General features: G+C 38.5%; 3 protein-coding genes across 4 annotated transcripts; all 3 read left to right on the top strand.

Annotated features, from left to right (window-relative positions):
* Positions 1 to 6,095: 6,095 nt before the first annotated feature.
* LOC104927652 (P2Y purinoceptor 12) lies at positions 6,096 to 9,012 on the top strand. The gene is made up of 3 exons (XM_027280026.1): positions 6,096 to 6,207; positions 6,551 to 6,811; positions 7,371 to 9,012. Exons 2-3 carry the CDS (start codon positions 6,560 to 6,562, stop codon positions 8,211 to 8,213), a joined length of 1,095 nt encoding a protein of 364 aa, XP_027135827.1. The 5' UTR covers positions 6,096 to 6,207; positions 6,551 to 6,559; the 3' UTR covers positions 8,214 to 9,012.
* Positions 9,013 to 11,417: 2,405 nt separating this feature from the next.
* LOC113746056 (P2Y purinoceptor 13-like) lies at positions 11,418 to 12,395 on the top strand. The gene has a single exon (XM_027280320.1). It carries the CDS (start codon positions 11,418 to 11,420, stop codon positions 12,393 to 12,395), a length of 978 nt encoding a protein of 325 aa, XP_027136121.1.
* A 4,849-nt stretch (positions 12,396 to 17,244) lies between these two features.
* LOC104927653 (P2Y purinoceptor 13) lies at positions 17,245 to 23,058 on the top strand. Of its 2 annotated transcripts, none has more exons than XM_010741778.3 (4): positions 17,245 to 17,511; positions 19,240 to 19,441; positions 19,524 to 19,913; positions 20,118 to 23,058. In XM_010741778.3, the coding sequence occupies exons 2-4, from the start codon at positions 19,259 to 19,261 to the stop codon at positions 20,592 to 20,594; spliced, it is 1,050 nt and encodes a 349-aa protein (XP_010740080.2). In that variant the 5' UTR covers positions 17,245 to 17,511; positions 19,240 to 19,258; the 3' UTR covers positions 20,595 to 23,058. The 2 variants fall into 2 exon arrangements, with proteins under 2 accessions (XP_010740080.2, XP_010740081.2); XM_010741779.3 differs by lacking the exon at positions 17,245 to 17,511 and adding an exon at positions 17,557 to 17,807.
* Positions 23,059 to 23,430: the final 372 nt, after the last annotated feature.

Here is a 23,430-nt window from a genome sequence, read left to right as displayed (position 1 = left end):
GCTTTTAAGCACTATAAGCCAGGTATAAGAGCCAGGTAAGGGCAAGGGTCTATTATAAATCAACTGACTTTAGCTATAAATTGTCCAAAGCTTTTAGAAAATGGATACTGCAACCATTAAATGCTAAAATGGGCTCATAAATACAATTTAAAAAAAATCGATTTTATGTATATTATAAGGCATTGGATACACTTTTTAATGAGACCGTATCCCTCAGTCTCTGTCCTCAGGGCAAAGGAAGCACACCAGTGGGGGTTCACCCACCTGATTGGGCACAGATGTGCTCCTTGGGTCCCCAGAGAGTAACCAGGTGGACTGGTGGAGCCCACTGCTGTGTACCAAACTTTCCTCACTCCAGTTGCACAAACACCAAGCTAAAAACATCAAAGCACTTCTAAATTATTGAGTCCCCAAGGGGGGTTAGCTTTTACACAAGCCAGCTCACCCAATTAAGCTTCTATCAACAATGTGGCACCGCTACTTTACAGCAGAAGTTGATGTTTTCTGTCTGACAGGTTTAGCTTTTCCGGGAACCTTTTCAAGTTTGGTGATGAATTAATAAAGGCAAGTGGACTGAGGTGTCAGTCGGATATAAAGTAAGGATAAAGAAACTTCTAGGGTCCAGAATTTAATCATAGAAGTTGTTGTGATGTAACTCTGTAGCTGTTTAGTTGTAACATCCCCAACATAAGCTTTAGCCAGGCTTTTAATTTAATCAAAAAAGGGAACATTCTCCATTCTGTGCCCCTGGTTGTAGGGGATGAGGTCGTCTTCCTCCCTTTGACTTGTTTCCAGTATTCTTTTGAAATCTCATTGTCTCCAGTGTAAGAAGACTAGGCCGAAGTTTGAGGGCTGTTGTGAAAGAGAGTCATGAGTTTACATTTTTTCACTCAGACACGTTTGTGGTCAGCATTTCCTCTATACCGATGTGTAATTTAGATGCAGTCTGGAGGAGCTGTAACACAGCTGAGGAAACACTAAACACCTTAAATTAAAGAACGAGACAGGAGCAAAAAGAAGCCTTTGCGATGGACTGTGTAAAAGCCTTCCCTAAATGGAGTTATATACACACACACATTGTAGTGGAAATGTTTTTTCCATGACTGATACAAATATGTAGTTTGTGATTATCTGCTGTGCTATAAATTATAATGCATTAACTATATAATCAAACATTCACACATAAAGTTACATTTTATTAGGAAACATCACGTGACCAACTTTACAAGAAAACTAGTGCCAAGACAAAGCTTTTATATATCTAAAACACAGTAAAACTAAAGCTACTACTACTCAGATTTTTATCATAGAAAATTAAATCCTTATTATTAGTATCATGAGAAAATTAAGATATCATGCAACTAGTCCCTGATTGTGTTATCCTGACAGGCAACCAACAGATGGCATCAACAGCTCTCATCGTTGTATTGCATCTGTTCTGTAACTTAGACGATTAAATAATGTATCAGAGTTTCATATGAAAATCTTTTTAGAAAAATTCCCCCAAAACAGCCAGACACATAAATTGTGTCACTCTGTTAAACTTGTAAACAGAGTCCCAGGTTTAGTTTTTCACCAAATGCTGCAGTGAAATCATTTGACATGACATCATTTAGACCACCTGCTACAGGACGTCTGCTCCACACAAATGTCTTTACAGCACCTAGCAACCTCCGATACCACGATGACATCACAGAAAGAAAAAAAAACAGACCCTCATTGTAGCTCTTGAGTTCACTGCTGCTGAAGTCATGTTTGCTCCTTCTCTAGACATTCCCTGATGCAGTATCTTTTCATGACACATTGCTTTATAACCAGTGTCCAAAGCAGACAAGGAAACTGTTGGCTTTGTTTCAAGCAACACCTAAATGAGTTCCTCGTATTTCACAAGGCCTTGAGTTTAGGGTTTTTTAGAATTGATGTCTTAGGGTTTAGACCTTACTTTGCAGTGTGTTTTAGGTCATTTGCATCTACAGTGGTGCCTTCTGTCCTAGTTTGTACATGACATTGACCTTTTTGCATAAGCATTCCACACCATTGGTTCACAGCTGCAGCTGACACTTTCTGCCCTGTCACTTGGCCTATCTGCTGCACTCTGTGTGCACACAGGTCTCTGCTGAGCACACAGAGACATCCTGTCAAATATGCCTGGTATCCCACACTGCCCAGTCTCTCAAAGGGAGCTGTTGTCCCTGTTGGTTTTATTTTTTCCAATTCTTAAGCCACAGCTTTGCATCCTGCTTTCTCTGGCAATGGGTTATGGGGGATTATCAGACAAACATCAACACTCTGGATGAGAATTTAAAAAATGAGTGCCACTGCTGACAAAAAAAGTGTCTCCAGCTTTGGTTTCATTGCACTTGTAGACACGTTTTTACTCTTTACATAGGTGATATCTGACTGAAAATATGCCTCTGGGGGTGTCGTTTAGCCCCATGTATGAAGGCTCAGTCCTTGCTGCGACAGCCCAGGGTTTGAATCCGACCTGTGGCTCTTTCCCAATCTCTCTCTCCCCACATTCCTGTCACTCTTCAGCTGTCTCTATCGGAAATAAAAAGCTTAAAAAATGGCAAAAAAATATCTTTTAAAAAAGTCACCGGGAAGATCTATGCGACTTGGACACAATAGGTGACTGTAAACAGTGTTAAATCCTGTCAAGAAGGAAGAAACTATAGATGTTGATGCAAATCCTCACATAATCCTCTTCATTTATCTTCTAAATATATATAGAGGACGACACACTGACGACCTTGACAACTGTCACGTTTTAACAAAAGAACGTACATGACACTCACCAGCAAACAGTATACAGGTTTATCAGAGCTTTGTAACTAAAAAGAAGCAGTTGGTGATAGTTGTTGGTTTGTCACTCTATACAACACTTTTTGTATACGCCTACATACTGTATAGTCTACCTATATCATTTTATTTGGAGTAAGATCCAAATAAAATGATCAAATTCTGACTAGTGTGACTGAAAAATGAAATTTGTATTAAACTCCTTTCACGCATTGTGCCGGCGCATAAATAAAACAAAATGACCTTTGTGTTGTTGTATGGACTGTATGTGAAAAGATCAGTTGTATAAGTCAGGTAGTCTTTGGTAGGTCATTCACTGATGCGTATGCCAGACCCAAGAGATGAGCTATGATTTGTAGCACTAGAAAAACAAAAGCAGTTGCTAGGAAAGTGACTATGTGAGCAACAAACTGGAGCTCAGGATGGAATCAACTACATCATTCACCGGTAGAAAGTAAAACCCAGGAGCCAGTTGGACCCACTGTTGTCCGTGTGTGTGTGTGTGTGCGTGTGTGTGTGTGTGTGTGTGTGTGTGTGTGTGTGTGTGTGTGTGTGTGTGTGTGCAGTTTTGATGCAGACGGTCAACACACCCATACTGGACACATGGGGCTCATGAGAAATGAAGGAATGTACTCCAGTGAGCAGTTGCCAAAGTTGAGCCCTAACAAAGCTCCTAAAGAAATACAACTAGTAGCTATAGTAGGACAAAATAGATCATTTCAATACATTTTTATGATCACCATGGTGTGATGCTTTACACCCTGATGGTGGATGACAGCAAACGTGTCTATGATTGTTTCTTCCTCAATAAAAGCAAGAAATACTGTAGCTCACAATATATATATTTCTGTTATACCCATCTCCCCCTTCACCTCCTTGTGAGCTGCTACACATTTGTCAGTATGGATAACCATATGGGAGGCAGACCCCTGGAACATACACTGAACAGCACACCAGCAGCAGCAGTAGCTAAAGAAACCTTACACTGTCAAAACAAAGCGTGGCCCACACATTTCAGCTACACAAGAAGAAGCTCATTTGAAAGCCTGCCAAAGGAAGTGTATACATATAAATACACATACATAAAGACAAAGACAGTCGCAAACAAACCACAAGCAAGGGCCACCCTGAATGTCTGAATGCTCTCTCTTTCTATGTGTTGTTTCTTACGCCTTTCTACCTGTCACGATGACAAGATGATCAACTGCCAACCCCTTTGTAAGGGTCAGGGGGTCACAGTTCAGCCTCGCATCAAGCAGGCTCTTCAGACCACAGCTGTTACTGCTCTCTTCTTAAAGGCCATGTAAGACAGGCTATTTTTGCTCAAAGTAGGGCTAAAAAGTCAGTACCCCATGTGCAGAGAGGAAATGAAGTTTTTCTCCCTCCGCTCTCCGACTCTATTATCGTCACAGGGTGGAAAAGAGTGCAGGACGGTAGCTGTGTTAAAGTAGGCTTGTGGTCTGGGGTTGGTATAAAGTGAAAGTGATGAGTGGTGATGTAAAGGTCAAGGGGTGACGTGGGAGGTGAGGAAAGCAGCGCACCTACGGAGAGGGAAAAGCATGTGTGTGCGTAAGGAGGGTTGCTGAGAAGGCTCAGAGGGATTTAAATGGAAAGTCAGTCAAGTCTTGTGTTACGATTTATTTCCTTTCCTCATTCCCTTCTTCCTGTCTGTCTGAGAGGGAGATGACGAGGATTACCGTGCGTGTGAATGTAGTGCAGCTTTGCCGGTGTCTGCATGCGTGTCTGCAACTGTGCATTCACACACTATTTGATCGTGGAAATGATTCATGCAAATTTGAAAAGACGAGGAATACACAAGCCAGAACACATCGATCATTTGACCAGCGCCTGTCAGACCTGAGGTGAAACCCAGGTCATTTGGCAAGGAACAAAAGAGAAAAGAAAGAAAGAAGGCACAAAAATAAAGAGGTGACAAGAAATATGCGCAGGGAGACTGAAAAGCAGCAAGTATAGCTGTTGAGTTCTCTGCATGCTTGATGCATAGTGTACAAAGATCACAGCAGCTGTGGCAAACATGCATATAAAAGTGGATAGTCGGGTTATTGGCCTCACAGTAAATGGTATATGACCAAATGTAGAATGAGCTATACATGTGATGAAAACCACAAGACCAACATAAAGAGACATTTAGATAAGCTTCGTTTAGGAAGTGAATGCTGCTGACTATGACAATCTCGTTCCAGACGCAGGAAGTCACAGCGACTAGCACTTAATAGACTGAAAGACATCAGGATCATGTGATGACAACACAGAGGGCAGAAATTCTGTAATAATAAGAATATAATATTGTTTTAATATACTTTTACTAAGGTGCCTGTGTATAGTCTTATTAACTAAATATAATAATAAGCATATTATAGGTCCCTTATTACCTATTAACTAATGCTTATTACAAACACCAATATCAAATGTTAACTATCTAGTTTAAAAAAAAAAGAATCGGCTGTGAAACTTCAGCAGTGGCAAATGTGAACTAAAATACAACCAGTATCATATATTTATAAAGAAAACACAGCGGTGTAATGTTTTCATATTAAGCTTTGGATAGCTAGGCAACGGACAACAAGTTGGGGAAGTGTTTTTGGTGTGTTACGGTCAAAGGGTGAACTTAAATAGAGACAAATGTTTGTTTCACAATAATGTCTGGGTAGGAAACGTTCCAAACAACAGGACACAAAAAGACAGCAGGTTCAAAAATGTGAATGGGATTGTGAGCAGTGGGAAAGTTTTATATCAGTGATGCATGTGTCACATTTTTTCCACTTTGGAACAGAAGGTTTTACTGCCATATGCTTCTAAACTGTTTGTTTTTAAAAGAATTGTATCACACTTGTTGTGTTTGTAACAATGTCTTGCTTTTTTCCCAATGCATGCTGGGATAGGCTGCAGCGTACCCACTCTGCAAGCATGAAAAAAACAAAATAGAAAAGAGCCGGATATGTTTATTGACTCATGATATGACAAATCATTTTGCCTTGCATAACCCTGAACGTGCGAGTTTCTGTGTTTTTCAACCATTGATCTAGCACATTTCTTTAAATGTGCATAGACTGGGAGAAAACATAAATCTAATCAAGAGAGTCTATGGTGAAAACAAAACGACGGTGAAAACAAAACGAAGATGTTTCATCAGATAGATATCATGGTTTTGTGGTGCCTTTTTTTTAAAGTAAAAAGTGTGATCTGCGGCCACACTTCTTCATGACAGGAAAGAAAAAGCAGAAGAACAGGAGAAAGTCTTCCTGCGACTTACACACATATGCAGAAGTGCATTTGTTTGACACACCAGAACAGTGTTTCTCAGACGGAGGGTCAGTGTCACACAAGGACTAAACAATAGAACTGAGCTGGGACCTTGATGGGACTTCACTGATACATTTTAGCAAGGTCAGTTACAAAACCTGCTACCTAATGCATACTGCTGATTTCACTAATGGCACTTTACATAAAGGCTTGAAAACCAGATATACTGTAAATGTATAAATACTGTTTTATTTCCTCTAAGAGTGTTTTATATTATACTGTACACAATATGTCTTCAAAACAGATTGGCTGTTATATTGTATTGCTTTATATCATGCAGGTTTTCATGCTATTTTGTCCACCCAATGCATATGTCATCTAAGAATGACTCTCGTTTTCGTGAAGAAGTTACTCTCTGACTTTACTTCAGTGTTGCTGTTATTTCTGAGAACACATTGAGAGCATCTGTCTCTTGTATTTTTTTTAGACAACACTCATGGAGAGAAATACAACTTTCCCTTTGTTCCCTGGCAATCACAGCCTCACCAACAGCACATGTTCCCGTGACAACGTGTTGAAGACGGTGGTTTTTCCTGTTCTCTACTCCTTTCTCTTTTTGGTGGGGCTGTCACTCAATGCCGTGGCTGTGTGGGTGTTTTTTCGCATCCCCTCGAAGTCTCACTTCATTATATACCTGAAGAATATCGTGGTTGCGGATGTCATTATGACCTTCACATTCCCTTTCAAGGTTTGATATGACTGATACTACTTACTTTTAAGGCAGACTTTATAAAGAGTTTATGAGTTGTAACTAAAGCCATTCAAATTGATTAATTATAGGTCATTAATAAGAACAACAACGGTTGCTACGTTATGATGAGTCATTAATATTTAAGTAATTGAAGTTTCACATGTTACTAGTCGTCAATCAAGGGTCAGGAGTTTCTGGCTTTTTAATAAAGGATGATGTTATAAATGTTAATAAGTCATTTATGAAATGTTAGGAAAAATATATATATAATATTTGTTTGCAATAATCTATCAAGCCTACAGTTAGACGTGTTCATAAATTGTCTAGCAGCTAAGAGGAAAAATAATAATAAGCACCAGATGAACCCTAATGAATGAACCCTGGCTTATAATGAGCTATAAACCATGAGTAAATGATTTAATAACCAACAATAAAGCCATTCACTGCAACACAATACAAAGAGAGGCTAATTAGAAAATGTACTAAATATATTGTATGGCATTAATTTGCACATTTAACAGTAAAATGTAAAAGACTGAACTCTCTGTTTTTACAGGTGTTATCAGACTCCAACATGGCTTCCATTGGGCTGCGTATATTTGTGTGTCGAGTTTCCTCAGTGCTCTTCTACCTCACCATGTACATCAGCATCCTCTTCTTTGGCCTCATCAGCATCGATCGCTGCAGAAAGACCCTCAAGCCCTTCAGAGGGACTAATGCAGCCCGGTTGACCCGTCGCAAAGTCCTTTCAGGAGCCATCTGGACCTTTCTGCTGGTTCTCTGTTTGCCCAATGTGATCCTAACACGTAAAACCCCGACTTCTTTATATTTCAAGTGCAGTAATCTGAAGACAGAGGCTGGGCTCTACTGGCATGAGGTGGTGAATCATGTCTGTCAAGTTATTTTTTGGGGCAACCTGGTGACAGTGATAGTATGCTACACTCTAATCACCAGAGAGTTGTATAGATCATACTCCCGCACTAAAGCCCACAGCAGTGGAGGGAGCATACATCGGGCATCAAGTGGGGCAACAACTCGGAATCCCAGCCAGGCAAAAAGAAAAATGAGTGCGAATGTATTCCTGGTTTTGGCCGTGTTCTTTGTGTGCTTTGTGCCATTTCACTTTGCCCGTGTGCCATATACCATGAGCCAGACGCGAGAGGTCTTTGACTGTAATCTCAAACTCTTCTTCTTTCAGCTGAAGGAAAGCACACTCTTCCTCTCATCTTTAAACTCTCTTCTGGATCCTCTCATCTATTTCTTTCTCTGTAAGTCCTTCAGGACCACTTTGTTCAAGACCCTGCGGTTCCCGCCTGGTACCTGTGGCTGGTTAATAAAGGGAGAATCCGAGATGAACACAGGCAGCACCCCCCTGAGAGACTCCTCTGTTGGTACATAAAACCAGTGACAAAGACTTTATTAACATTATATCTGAATATGCACATTCTGTATTATAAATGTGGGGGTGACAGACAGGGTACTACATTTTCTGTTGTGCTATAATGAACGAATTAATTGTGTATATGCCACAGCACGTATTTGTGTTCATGATCCTCACAAAATAATTTTGATGTCATGCTTTTAAAAACCTGCAGGTTCAACATTGTAACCTAAGCTTATGAACCTGTCGTATTGTCTTTGGAGAACAGACAAGTTGAGAAAGAAAAGAGAAAAAAAGTAAGAGAAGTAGAAACGTGAATAGCTGTTTTTTACTCACTTGTATCAAATGTCAACACGTCTGTTGTTTTCCTTTCTGTTCTCTATTCCAGTCAACTACATTAAGTTCCTCTTCTGATGTCTTCACTCAGACTAATCTTAGAGAATGTGACTGAAAATAAAAATCAATTTAAAGATATACGCAATATTTCAAAATAGCTCATAAATGTCAATACAATATGATCTCTTATTGTTGCATGTACATAAAGTTTGAGTTAGCATTAAATAATCAAACCATGTAGCAGGTAAAATGTTTTGTCAATGTTTGATTCTTTTTTTCTTTTTTGGTTTTGCTACCAACAATGAAATTACAGAAAATGAGGGGCTTTCCAGTTTTACAAAAAATGCATAATGAAACAACAAAAACAGAAGTAAAGGTAACTTTGTGGTTTGTTTGCCATGTGGTTTTTGTCTTATCATGCAACTGGCATGACTTCTCACACAGTCGAATATTAAATCCCGTGCCTCTCTTAGCCACAATACATGAATGGCTTCACTTACAGTGTCTACTTCCTGCTGGGAAAGTACTTAAAGAAAGAAATCTTCACTTGAGCTCTAATCAGTAGTATCATTACCCAAAATCTCAAAATATAACCATAAATGATATATCTCTGGAAAATAAACCATCAATAATGAAACCCGTTATAGCAGTAATAATAATAAAAATGTCTTTCCCATTATATAGGTGAAAAAGGTACGTCAGGATAATGTTTTATCTTTCATTTGAGCTTGCTATTGTCAAGATTATCAGTCTACTATATAAGTAAATATATGACCCTTACTACATTATCACTGTCCACAATCACACTGTGTGGCCATATTGACACCAGTACAGTACAAGCTGGATCCGATGTTCAAAGACCAGGCATCACATAAATGTTTGAAAAAACATGGCTTACCACAGCCTACGTTATTTGAATCCCCCCCAACAGCAGCTGCAGCAGTCTTCATGGATTTGCATCCATCCGGTTTAATAGACTGGCACACTTTAGTAATTCATCTAGTAAAGGTGTTAATCCCAGAGGCTACACATCTTGAAGCTGAGGAGAAAGCCATTGCTGGTGAGTGACTAGTTGAATAAATCAAACTTACTCAATGGTTATAACATTTTAAATTTGAAATAACATGAGAACATCTTAGTTTCACTTAAATATGGTTTAGATAACTGTATCTGTTAAATACTGATAATAATTTCTCAGAAGGTTTAATTTAGCTTTCTTGTTCAGATTCATTAAAGGGATTGCTTTTTCTATCGCAACTGTTTTACCAGGTAGTTATTACTTTCATAGACGATTCTCTATTCGCTCTTGATATAGATCTGAATTTAATTGCACAAATCAACTCTGAATGTATAAGATGTACCGATAAGGTGGATCCAGGTAATAACCAGTTCAAGGAGACAAAGAGAAGCAGGCATATTAAATTAAATGAGTGTTGAAGTAATATACCAATAAGGAGTGTAACTCAGTATAAGTCCCTAAAAGTCTGTAGACTATGTTTATTAGATTTAGCTGATTCAGCATCAGCTCTATGCGATAAAATGAAATCAGGATCTTTTGTAGCTTCTTCCACTCCACTTAGTTAGTGGGCTAACATTGCTGACTTTTAGAGACTGTAGTGGGCTTATAGCTAGATCGAAGATACTGCTATCATGTGAAAATAGAACGCATCCATTGGAAGAGGACTAAATAATGCTCAAAAGTAAATTTTTTCCAGATAAAACTGGCATGAGCATTTTTTTTAAATAGGTTCCTTGACTTCTCATCTCAAGATAGTTGAATGAAAATGGGTTCTGTGTGTGTGTTATTTCCGCCTAGTGTATTTGAATATTTCTGCACACTAGGGTCCCTATAATTACTTGAATTAGATCTGACTGGAAAGCTGACTCAATAAGCCCAATAGTATTCGTGTGTGATGATGTTACCCATTGTAAGTATTTCATTGTAGTGAAAGCATTTTGGGAAACTTTATCTCACTGTATGAAATGACCAGTTGTGACCTCTTGGATAATCACAGCCTCATGAAACTATACAACTCCATACTGGAGAGACCACGGGGCGTTCAGAGGATGAGTCAGAGGCTTTCCTACATATGCTGACAATAAGGGAGTTTTTCAGCAATTTCCAGAACAGAAGTGCAATTCAGTCAGCAAAAAATAAATAAATGCAACTTTGCAACAATTTTCTTACAGAAATGTAATTTTGATACAGCATTTTTTTGTGTTCTCCAAGGTTTTGGTGTCTTAATGTGGTCCTTTGCGGGTGATCTTTGAACATTTTTATAAATTTTTGAGTGGTCAAAATGATTAATGTTTACAAATGGCATTAACGCAAAATGGCTGAAACTTATGAGAAAATAATGGAGCGAGGGAATAGCCATCATATACTTCATTCATAATGTATTAAGCCATGAGATACTTTACTGTTTTGAGCTGTATCTCAATTTAATGTTCAGGCATCCCGGCTTTCAGATGATGTATACCACTTCTCCATGGTGTGTACTGTTGACCTGCTATTCCCCGCCCTAAAGATTCTTAAAGTCAGAAATAATGTTATTATAAGAAGGGGTAGAATGGAAAAGGTTAGTATTGTGAAAACAACCGCATAACTTCCGTCATATAGTGTCAAAAGTGTCAGGTTCCTCATCCAGGATGCATTCAAATGCTCTGGCTGAGCATTCAAAACTAAATCACAGTAACACATGTCTTTTAAACTAATGACAAATGCAAATCAGGTCCAACTGAGCAAGAAGGAAACATTTAAAGCAGTTTCTAATGACTCCTAGACCTGACCCGAGCCCAATCATTTAATTTACAACTCTGCCTGATCTGCTGAAAATCACCAGAATGCAAAACTTGTTTTTATTTTATTTTATTTCAGATCGTATGATGGAATCTAGCGTCGAAGAATTCTCCTTCTCTGGCTGTCATTCCTTCAACCTTGTGCCTGTAAATGTGGCTGTCTCATACCTCTACTTCTTCTTGTTCCCCATCTCACTACTGCTTAATGTGATAGCAGCGTGGGTGTCTTTCCACCTCCGGTCCACCTCGACCTTCATTGTGTATCTCAAAAACCTGGTGGCTTCTGACCTGCTCATGACACTGACGCTGCCAACAATCGCAGCTGGCATGCTACCCGAAGCAACGGTTGAGTTGGATGTGTTTTCCTGTCGTTTCTCTAGTGTGATTTACTACAACTGTTTGTACACAAGTATTACTTTAATGGGTCTTATCAGCCTTGATCGCTTTTTCAAAATTGTTAGACCATGGGTGTTAGGACAAAACCTGGTCTTCAGTTATGTAATGGCCACCTTGGTGTGGGTGGTGTTGTTCGGCACAACAGTAATACCAACTATCATTCTAACTGACCAGGAACCTGTTAATACAACAGACAATTTCTGTATGTCCCTGAAACGTCCAGCTGGTCGGACTCTTCACAAGTTTGTGGTCCTGTTTATGGAGACTCTCTTCTGGCTTGTCACCATACTAATTGTGTTTTGCTACATTTGCATCACCCTGAAAGTCCTGCAGTCCTTCAGAAACTCTGGGAGCAAAAACAACCACGGAAAGAAGAAGACCAAGCTACGAGTCTTCTTGATCCTTCTTGTGTTTTTTGTGTGTTTTGTACCTCTTCATGCGATACGTATTCCATTCTCACTAAATGAAATCTTTGACATGAATGTCTGCGTTGACGTGTGGGTGACAATATTGAAAAGAATTGCCACGTGGGTTGCAATCACTAGTTCCTGCCTGGACCCTCTTCTCTACGTCTACCTGTGTAAGGAGTACAAAGAGAAACTGTTTGAAATGCTGAAAGCTAGAGGGATTTGTGTCTGGTTATGTTCAGATGAAAGAGAGGAGACTTGACAGTAGACAGTAAGTCATTTGTTAGGCAACAATGTTGGATAAAAGTAAAGAGACAAAGATGTCCTCTTTCACAAATTAGGACGCTGTTTTATTAAAATGACAATCATTAATAACTTAAGTAGCAAGTAACAGAGCTTTAGCAGGTTTGTAGTGAGTTTTAATCTATACAGTTTATGTTGTACTCCCCTCTAGTGACTCTATAAGGAATAGCATCTGTTGAGACTAAAGTTCTAACGACGTAGAAACATGATAAATAAACAGATACAGATGGCTTTTTGATAGAAAAAAATATATATACTATGCATATTAATTGTTTCATTCTAACTCAAGTGGGTTCAACCGTTTGAACATTTTTACGACTGATCAAAACTCATCACTATGTTTTTAATTCCATATTGAGTGTTTTTGTGAAACATATATCAATAAAAGTTAAGTTTGAAGTTGTGTTTTGTTTTGTTTTTCTGGGATGGGTTCACCGCAGATACCATTAGAAAACTGTCTGAGTAATGCCATAACTCAGTCTCTGCTCCTATTGACTTTAAGGGGAGATTCAAATGAGATTTTTTTGTTCTTTCTTTTTTTGGCAACTTGTAGATTATCCCCTTTATCATTATGATCTATATTGCCTGCACTATTAGAGAAGAGTGGACTATATTTCTATGCTGCACAAAAGAACAATATAATTGTCCCCTACAAAGTTTTGGCCTATTATTTCAAGGGCTAAAATAAATGGTAACATAAATCCTTCCACAACAATTCTCATAAATCCTATGCCCCAGTTACAATAACCTTCCTGCAAAAGAACATTGCTCAGTTGCAAAATAAATAAATAAATAAAAATAATTGATTTTACTTGTGACTTTCTTATATTAAGCGTGACCTCATTAAATGATTTGATTATCTTTAATTACTCAATAAGTTATGAACTATGTGTACACGCAGCAGTTAAATAATTTAATGACATACCAATGCACCCACTGTCACTGATGATTGTCACTAATTCACACACACAAATGACCAAAGATTTCTAAATGTTTTGACTGAAATGTGACTGAAACCCAACCTCATTGAACATATTGTCTTCTTTATTTGAGGACTATTTGGTTGGTTTCAATGATTAGGCCACCCTTTGGCCGGATGATGTCACTGCACCAGCAAAGTTCAGAATCAGCTCTTTAGTCATTCAATAAATGAGTCAATCAGTCAGTCGATCAATAGGCAAAGTTACCCAAATAACAAAAAAGAAAAAACAAATCAAGACCACAAAAACAGAGAAAATGACTTCTTCTTCTGCAGCAATACACAATACAATGATGATGAGTGGGGAACAAATGATGTTTATTTAGCCTCCCAAATGATGCTTAAAGAAGACCATTTGTTATGTTAATGATTCAGAGGATATGGCATCAATCATGCAGGAGAGGTCAGGTAGATGGTTCTTGTCTGTAAACACCTGGATTGATCACTGTCATCGTAAAAGTGAGACGGAAACAGTGATGTCTGTCCAGGGTTCATGAGTACACAGCCTCCTTAATCTAAGTCTTCATCCCACCTGTTCTGAGCTCAAAGTGTTGTTTAGACTGTGGGCTGCGTGTTTTTCCTATTTTATTAATTTTATTTGCATATGTCTTGATAAATTGTCAGCTCTAAAACAGCTGAAATGTTGATTTGTTTGCTAGGAAAATCAGCAGTGTTTCTGAAACACCGATCGTGTCATTGCATTGTTACACAGGTCCGTGTCAGGTGTCTGCTTTCTGCTCGAGAAGAGTCAAGTCATCAACTGTAAGTTATTATCAAAATTGGTTTCATTTATATCATAACTTCATCATGTAGTATTTGAGCTATTATACATTTAATATAAAATACTATGATGCAGAAAAACATTGTTTATGTTATTATTTAGAAATAGTTTAATTTGAGTTTAGAAAGATTTCGTGAGTTGTGTGTTCTGCAAAGTCAGGCACAGGAAAGAGACTATTTAATAGTCTAGAGTCTACTTAATCTACTAAGGCCAGTGTGAGGTTGCCAAAAAACCCATATCACTGAATAAAGGTGTCAGAAGATGGCGTACAAATGTAATTGATTGATTGATTTATTTACATTACTATGTAGCAAACAACACCATAAACAACATGCTGCTCCTTTTGTTTTCCTCAAGCTGCAACCTTGACTCAGATAGGCCAAAGGCGGTGGATGAACTTGGGGATCTTCTCTTTCGACATTAACCAGCAGAGTGAGTGGATAACTCAAAGAAGCCACACTGTTTTAAGTTAATCCAGAATTATTCACTGTTGAATGATTTCTCTGTGACTATCGGACACTATGAAAATCATATTTACATATTCAGAGGGAGAGTTTGCATTATCCATAGCCTGTGTGAAGATGGTGCATCTTAACAAGTTGAATTGCGACTTCTAAAATGTATTTTAAACTTTTTCATTTCCTCAGGTGCAGAGATGCCATTGAACCAAACATCTCACAATGTTTCGGGGTGTGACAGCTTCGTTTACAACTCAAATATTGTCCCAGCTCTCTACATATTGATATTCCCCTTAGCTTTCTTGCTGAATGGTGCAGCAGCCTGGGTGTCTCTGCATCTCAAATCCAACTCCACCTTTCTGGTGTACCTGAAAAATCTAGTGGCTGCTGACATAGTTATGACCTTGACCATACCATTTAAAGTTGTAAAAGACTTGTCGGATGGGTCAAATACATTTCCTATAATTTCATGTTTTACCAGTCCCATTTTCTACAGCACAAAGTACACATGTATCGGTTTGTTGGGCCTAATAAGTGTAGACCGTTTCTTCAAAATCATGACACCCCACAACAAATTGTTTGGTCAGAATCTGACCTTTAGCAAAGTGTTATCAGGCTCAGTCTGGGTAATCCTGTTTGGAAGCGTGGCTTTACCAAATATGATTTTATCTAACCAAGTGGCTAATGTGACCGACAGTTGCATGCAGTTGAAAGGACCAGCTGGACTTGAATTCCATCATAACATTGTGATTTACGTGAATGTTTTCTTCTGGCTCGTCAGTGGGGTCATTATGGTTTGCTATATTTGCATCACAAACAAAGTTCTGCAGTCTTTTAAAAACTCTGGTAGCAATAACGACCAGGGAAAGCAAAAAATCAAACTTCGTGTTTTTTTGGTTGTCATTGTGTTTTTTCTGTCATTTGGACCGTACCACATTATCAGATTCCCGTACACTTTTCACCAAGTCAACAATTCATCCTATACCAGTTGCTCTTACTTAAAGAAAAAGATGGCCAAGGAAGTAAGTCTCTGGTTTGCCACCACAAATACCTGCATGAACCCCCTTCTCTACATCTTCCTGTGTCGAGAGTTCAAAGAGAAATTGATGTCGATGGTGGAAAATGTATGCACCCCGTTCAAAGGAGCAGCAGAGAAAGCAGAAGAGGATTTACCACAGAGCAGATTGTGACAGAGGTCATGAACTGTTCATGAACTTGGCTGTCACTGGAGATTTTGGCGACTAAATGTTAATTGCCATTTCCTGCATTTTATGTTTTATATCCATGTTAAAGTTGTGCTGTGTGTTGTCAAAGTGTCACCCTAAATAGCTTTACAGGAAATACAGTAAAGATGGATGAGATTAACAGTATGATACACTGTCTTTTATGTCAACAGAGCACAGTTTTATAATAGCTTTAGGTGTTCAAAATCAGAAGGCTCTCAGGAATTAGGTGGCCATGCAAAGCAGGTTAAGTTTAAGTTAGTTTACATTTGCATCTTAGACTGGATTCTATATGTTGTATATATGTACTGTATATGTTGGTAACAGTCAAAATATCTTAATAGGGTGCTGCAGAAAATGTGTTTCAGTTAATGAAAGTTACAGCAAACAAAGGTGGGAAAAAAAACAAAGCCAGTTTCACTGAAATGTTCCCACTATCAAGAATGTGTTCAGCTGTAAATCAAATAAAGTGTGCTGTAAATCTTACATGGGTTTAATTGATTGATTGATTGATTGATTGATTGATTGATTGATTGATTGAGTGTTTATTTCAAATATGCAAACAAAAATAAAAAGAAAGTAAGGCAAAACATTTAAACAAAGAAATACATATTCGAAAAGGAGTGAGAGGAAGAATAACTTACAAACTCCCACCCCTTCTCTTTAAATAATGAATGACAATACCAAGCTTCCTTGCAACTTAATGTAATGTAGTTATCAATACAAAAAGAAACACATAACTATCAGTGTTGTGTAAGTTTTGAATTTTTATTTTTACATTTTTACCACAGGGTGATCCCTAATAAACGCTGAGTTAGTGATTGTGCAACAGAAAAGCTGACTGAAGGTAAATGTGGTAACACAGGGTTTGTCTTTTCGTGTCATCATGAAGATTTGTTAAAACTGGGAACCACATGTTACTGTCACATAAGTTGAAAGTTCACTTGGGGCATGTAGCACATGCATGTCATTTCTTAACTACGTTTCTTCCCATTGGTCATTATTCCTGGCTCAGGTCCAAGTAAATTCACACAGGAAGTCACATTGTGTTGTTCTCAGAAAGTACTATTTTTATCAAGACAGGACAAAAGAGAATTAAACTGGAGAAGAATTAAAGCAAAGCCTAATCAGATGTGAGTCAAAGGGAATCACTTGCACTTAATCTGGAAAGACAATATGTGCTAATTCAGATGCCCACTAACGAACGTGCATTTTGCAATGTAAAGCTGAAGCTTCTGTGTTAAGTAATGTAGCACTGATGGTAAAGAGCTCAAGCGAGCCACAAACGCACGTTTCATGAGAAGGCAGTGGTGTAATTTTCAAAAACAGGAAATAGATAGAGATGGGGTAAATAAAGCTGCAGGCTTTTGAGGGAGGAGCAGTGGGTTGCAGGAGGTCTGTAGATGTGGGTCGAGAAATTAGTTCATCGCTTTGGTGTTTGCCCGTCAACAACTACTGAGACTGACGCACAGCTAGTGGAGGAAGGGGGGACTGGCACGGAGCAGAACAAGCCTCTCAGCAGACAATTGGAACAGGAAGCAAGGAAGGAAAGGGTCTTTCACCCGGAGGAAGACTGGCAAACTCATTGGGATTGTGACAAGACAGCCACACAACAGCTCCAGAGACCACCCATTGTAAGAGCATCAAACACACACACACACTTAAAAAGGGGAGAGAAATACTGAGAAAGACAGAGAGGCCGGAACCTCTTTAGGTCAGGAGCTGTTTTATACTGTCTATGGTCAGGAGTCAGGAGCTGTATGTTTTTTAACTGATCAAAGAACAGAAGTAGCATCCAATCTGGGTTTTCTTTTTTTGTTTCATTTCCTTCCTGTGGGTAAGAAAGAGAAAAGGGAACTGGATATTTCACTTCTTTTTTTAAAAGTACTACACTTTTTCCTGTCACAGATGATGAGGGCACACTAAGAAGGTAAGACTCAGTTATTGGCTTTGCAAGTGCATCTTCTAGATCAAATACCAGTGGAAGGACCAAATTAACATCAGTGTTCACATTTAAATAGACAGTATTGTATAGGCTGGTTGCCATAGCACCTGCTTCTGGCCTCAGTGTTATTCTAAGCCGTTACGGCTTTCAATGTAAAGGCAGCACACCAGGCAGATATACTGTCAGACAGGAGGTGAATTCAGAGTGAACAAATACAACAATTAGTTAGTTGTTGGCAGTGGTGGAATTTCACAATGAGTGTATTTATTGGTGCTGTCACTACAAATTTGTACTTTACTTGATTTTTTGATTTTTATTTGATTTTTTTGATGTTGTACTTCATTTTCTTTTTATGCCAGTTTCTATATTTTCTTTACGTAGTTACTTTACAAATTACACTTGTGCATTTCAGTTACACAGAAAATGTCCATCCATTTGAATTACAGAGTTGTAATATAAATTCTCTAACAAACTTAATGTGAAGCACGTAATAAGATTTATGTAATGGTACTAATAAACTCAAAATGACTGCATTTTCACTGTTGGGTTTGGGGAAACAAATTGTCTTAATTAATATCGAATGCATAAACCTGGCTACTACACTACTGTGTAGTGGAAGCACATTGAATTCATTAGTACAATTATATATAAATCTTATTACTTGCATCACATTAAGTTTATTAGTTAATTTATATTAAACCTATGTAATTCAAATTGACTGAAAATTTTCTATGTAATTGAAATGCATACGTTTTTTTGAGTGTAAGATTTTTGTATACAAAAGAGCTTAGAAAAACTGTTTTTGTTATAACTTAAGTATGCAGAAGTACAGCTGAAAAAACTGATTGATTGACAGGAAAATAATTGCCAACTGTTGATGATGATATGCATAATTCAACACTTCATGTTTATATTATAAAATTATATATAACTTTTCTAAACCTACATAACAAAGCGTTTCACGCAAGGTAAAAACTAACAACATCAGCCAGCTACAACTGCTGATTTCATATTAATAATAATCTAATATATATTAGAAAAACTGTCAGAGGGGAATCTTTCTGTTTTGAGGTTACGTTTACTATTTTAATTACATTTTTTCTGATTTACATACTTTTACTGAAGTAATTCTTTCAATGCAGAATTTGTATCAGTACTTTTACTCACGTAAAGAATCAGAATATTTCCTCCAGCACTGGTTGTGAAGTATAAGTATAATAAATAATATGTAATAATACAAAATAAATCAGCTAAAGCTATATTAATGACAGCAGACAAATGGCGTACAGGTTGCAGAGACAACATATTACAGTATTCTGTCTTTATATCACGTCTTTATGTCTTTTTATGTCCCTGTATCTGTTTTATCAATTGTACCCTGATCTTATCATCTCTCCTCTCTCTTGCCTCTCCATAGGTGCACTAGAGATCAGAAGATGAACACCACCCTGTCAAACACTTCCATCAAGTGTGTTCGGGATACCAGTGTGACGGCGGTGGTTTTCCCCATTCTATACAGCATCCTCTTCATATGTGCCCTGATCCTGAACTCCCTGGCTGCATGGATCTTCTTCAACATCCCCAGCACCTCTACATTTATGGTCTTTCTAAAAAATGTGGTAAGACATCAAGGCCTTTGCTTTATAGATGTTGCGGTCAATGCAGAACAAAATAAATAATAGAAGAATTCTTCATTAACAGGTGGTGGCTGACTTGCTGATGACCCTGACCATCCCTGTGAGGATCTTAAGTGATGCAGGCGTGGGCTCCTCACAGCTACGCGCCTTCCACTGTCGATACTCTGCAGTTCTCTTCTATATCACCATGTACATCAGCATCCTTCTGCTGGGCCTCATCAGCCTGGACCGATACCTGAAAATAGTCAAACCATTTGGGAAGGGTGCCCTGCAGAAGGTTCGTGTTGGTCAGTTGCTGAGTGCAGCCATCTGGGTGGTAATGTTATCTTTAGCATTACCCAACATTATTCTAAGTGACCAGCCACCACGGATCTCTGGAGGCAGAGTAAAGTGCACGTCCATGAAGAACAAAGCCGGTCTGCTCTGGCATGAAGGATTCAACTATTTCTGTCAGGTAGCTATCAAAACATTTCAGGAAATATGCTTATTCACTATGTTGCTTAGTTGGGACCAACAACTGGTTAACTACGGTTGGTGTAAACACTGGAAACAGGAGGAAACAGCTTGCCTTGTTTTGTCAAAAAGTAAAATTAAATAACACTTCATATCGTGAGAAAACCCGTGATCATGTTTTGGTAAATGTTTTTTTTACTTACAGGTGGTTTTCTGGGGCACGCTGGCCTTGATGGTGGTTTGCTACACTTTCATCAGCAAGAAGGTTTATGAGTCATACAAAGCCTCAAAGAGCAGATCTCAAGCAGCCAGTCGCAGAACCAAAGCGAAAGTGTTTGTGGTGGTAGGAGTGTTTTTTACCTGCTTTGCCCCATTTCACTTTGCCCGCGTACCCTACACCCTGACCCAAACCGGCAGCATGACAAGTCATTGCCGGGCACAGAACGCACTCTACATTGCCAAGGAAACCACCCTGTGGCTGTCAGCCACTAATGTCTGTCTGGATCCACTTATCTATGTGTTCCTGTGTAAGGTGTTTAGGAAAAGACTGACAGCCACACTCAGCCGTAAGCCATTCAACAAAGGTGTCATGGAGTCTCCCACAGCAACATCAACTCAGCTGGAGATGTCACAGATAGGCCAGACTAGCAGACTATCATATAACGGGATGGCACAGCAATAAGGCTGGACGTGACTGGACAATGTACGATGAAAGAATCTTTCTTGTAAATACAATTTCATCTTGATGATGCAGGTTGTAAAATGAATGCAATGTCATCAAAACATCAAACATGTCTCGAGTTGGGCGTGGCGTTTCATACGTTTCGTTTTGAGACGGTGCTCACTTGCCACTTCTGCCGCATGTTTGCTAAGTCATCCAATATGTTTCCTTAGTTATGCTTACTGTCATTTCTATTTCCTTCTTTCTAATCTCGTTCAAACTGCACTTTCCCTTCATGAACATTTGGCTGAAGAGTAAACATCTTGCTGTGATGATTACACACACACACACACACCAGGGACTGAATGATAACAAAATTAGCACGGAACAGAGATGGACACTTCTTACAGCTGTGCAATATATATATGGCAACAACAATAATAATATTAATAAAATTAATATTTTTCATACTACAGTTGCATGGCATTCAACTTTTATTCTGGGAATCTTAATTTTAATAAACACGCTACTGTTTTTATGGGAATGAGGTGGTAGAACATGGCTGCTCTAAATCTAAATCTATGAATTCTTTGTCATAATGAAAGAGAGATGCACATGCACAGGCTGTGCAATCAAGGCAGCCAATAAGAGCCAAGAACAATTAAAACAAGATAATGTAAAATATAGCATCAGTATCTGAATTCATATCGCTCTGCTGGAGGTTTGGAAACAATCAATGCAACATAGCTGCAAGCATTTGCAAGTAGGACATATAGCCTTTCACAATATTGCACTGGTGTCATTAAGTTATTAATTTTTAAATTGAACAAGAGGAGAAAAAAATATATAGAACCGGAATAAATTGACTTTTTCCAGCACTGCAACACCCCGAAGGCGGGTTTCAGGATATTCACAAACTGGTTTTGCAGGATTAATGTCACCTCCCACCTGATTTACAATTGTGTCTGCATGTGGGTCTGATTAATGTAATAATGAAATATGATCTTCCTCCATCCCACCCTCTGTTGGCTACGACAGAGGCTGATATTTGGGCAGGAAATTAATGAGCTACAGAGCGGCCGGTGCTGCGGCTGCAGCCGTGGGAAGGGCCGTTCGTCACCCTTAGATTAAATCCTCTGACAGATGACCCCGCAGTAGTGAATTATGAGAAATTCTAAATGACATTCAAGGGAATTAAATAAACCCTGGAGATAGTGTTGCCTAGCAGTATGCACAGACACAAGTTGGGGACAGAAAAGAGCCAGATAAATAGTGGGCAGGTAGCAGTGTTGGCTGACATGAATATGGCAGACCTAATGAAACAAGGTGGTACAGCTTGCATGTCAGAAAAACCTGTCAAGTCTACATGTCAGTGATGCCAGTCAGCAGAGGTTTAGAAAGAGTTTCATGCTGAGACGCCCCAGAGAAATTACTTAAAGCCAGCTTATTAGAGCTTAGACTTAAGCTTTAGGTCAAGAAAGTCATTTTGACACATTGTCCAATTGTTCAAACTTTCAATGAGTGGGGAAAAAAAGCATGGAACTGAGTGGGCTTACCTACACTTACCTTCTCTTAAGTTGAAATGCACATTTCAGATCATCGCAAATTAAACGCCCAAATAAAGATAGAACACATCAACATTGGTAGCATGCTAGCGTGAACTTTGACCCTCATAAAGGCAAAGTAGACATAAAAGCCATCATGCTAAATTAATCTTAGCCAGTAGGGGGCAAAAGAACCCCCCAAAAGCTGGAAGAGCCCAGAAATTTCAATGGCGTTCCCATGCACAAAGGAAACGCAGCAAAGTGCCCTCTTGATGCCCCTTTTGGCAGATAAAATGTGATAAAATGTCCTCTAGGGTGACCTTTAAGTGGAGTACACATTGTGCCACATACACTGCCCTCTACTAAAAAATGAGTTGGCCTCTATGTGCCACTTAGCTGTAGTAGTAGCGGTTCACAGTTCCCTGTTGGTTGTTAATATAGAGGTGTAGTTAGTACTTCCAGTTAATATGAGTCACATAATAAAGCTATTTTAATCTTAACCAGGGTTTTGGTTTTGGCTTTTGGTTCTCTTCTGTATGCAGCTGCTGCTCTCTTTTTTTTTTCACCCCTGCCTCGATGCAGCTGGCTTCAGAGGTCTGATAAACACTTTCGGTCTCCACATCCCCATACCCATCTGCAATGTAATCTGTAGGCCTAATCAATTTATCTGACTTCATGCAGCTCCCTCTGGAGCTACAAAAAAAAGAAGTAACATGATAATCAAGTTACTGTTTTGCTTAACTTACTGTGGTAATTTTGTTGATGCTACATGTGTATTATTAAACCGTTTCAAACTCATAAAAGTAACAAGTCACCTACAAAATTCAGTTCCCATTTATGTGCTTTAAATTGTAATAAAAACCATCAGTGTGATGTATCATTTTCAAATTTTCTACCACATAAATATGGCTCATAAATAAATAAATAAATGGGGTGATAAATGTATCAGAATTTTATTGGTCAGGTGTGTGTGGACACATGAGGAATCTGACTCTGGTTTACACTTTGCTCTCGATGTACATACAGATAAAGACATGAGACAAAAACAAGGAGCTTAAAAGGTAACATAAACATAAATATGACATGAAAACTATGTACATATAAGTAGTGAATTTCCCCATTGTGGGATAAATAAAGTATTATCTTATCTTATATTATCTTATAAATATATGTGCTGATATTTACATATTAAGAAAGGCCCCCCAAAAAACTACATGTAAACAGTGATAATAGAATAAAATAATACATTGGATTAGATTAGATATACTTTATTCATCCCACTACGGGGAAATGTACTTGTTACAGCAGCAGAG

The sequence above is a fragment of the Larimichthys crocea genome, chromosome VII, assembly GCF_000972845.2.
Source record: "Larimichthys crocea isolate SSNF chromosome VII, L_crocea_2.0, whole genome shotgun sequence".
Lineage (NCBI taxonomy): Eukaryota > Metazoa > Chordata > Actinopteri > Sciaenidae > Larimichthys > Larimichthys crocea.
Note: the sequence above shows the minus strand (reverse complement) of the source record. Positions and strands in the feature narration are given on the sequence as shown.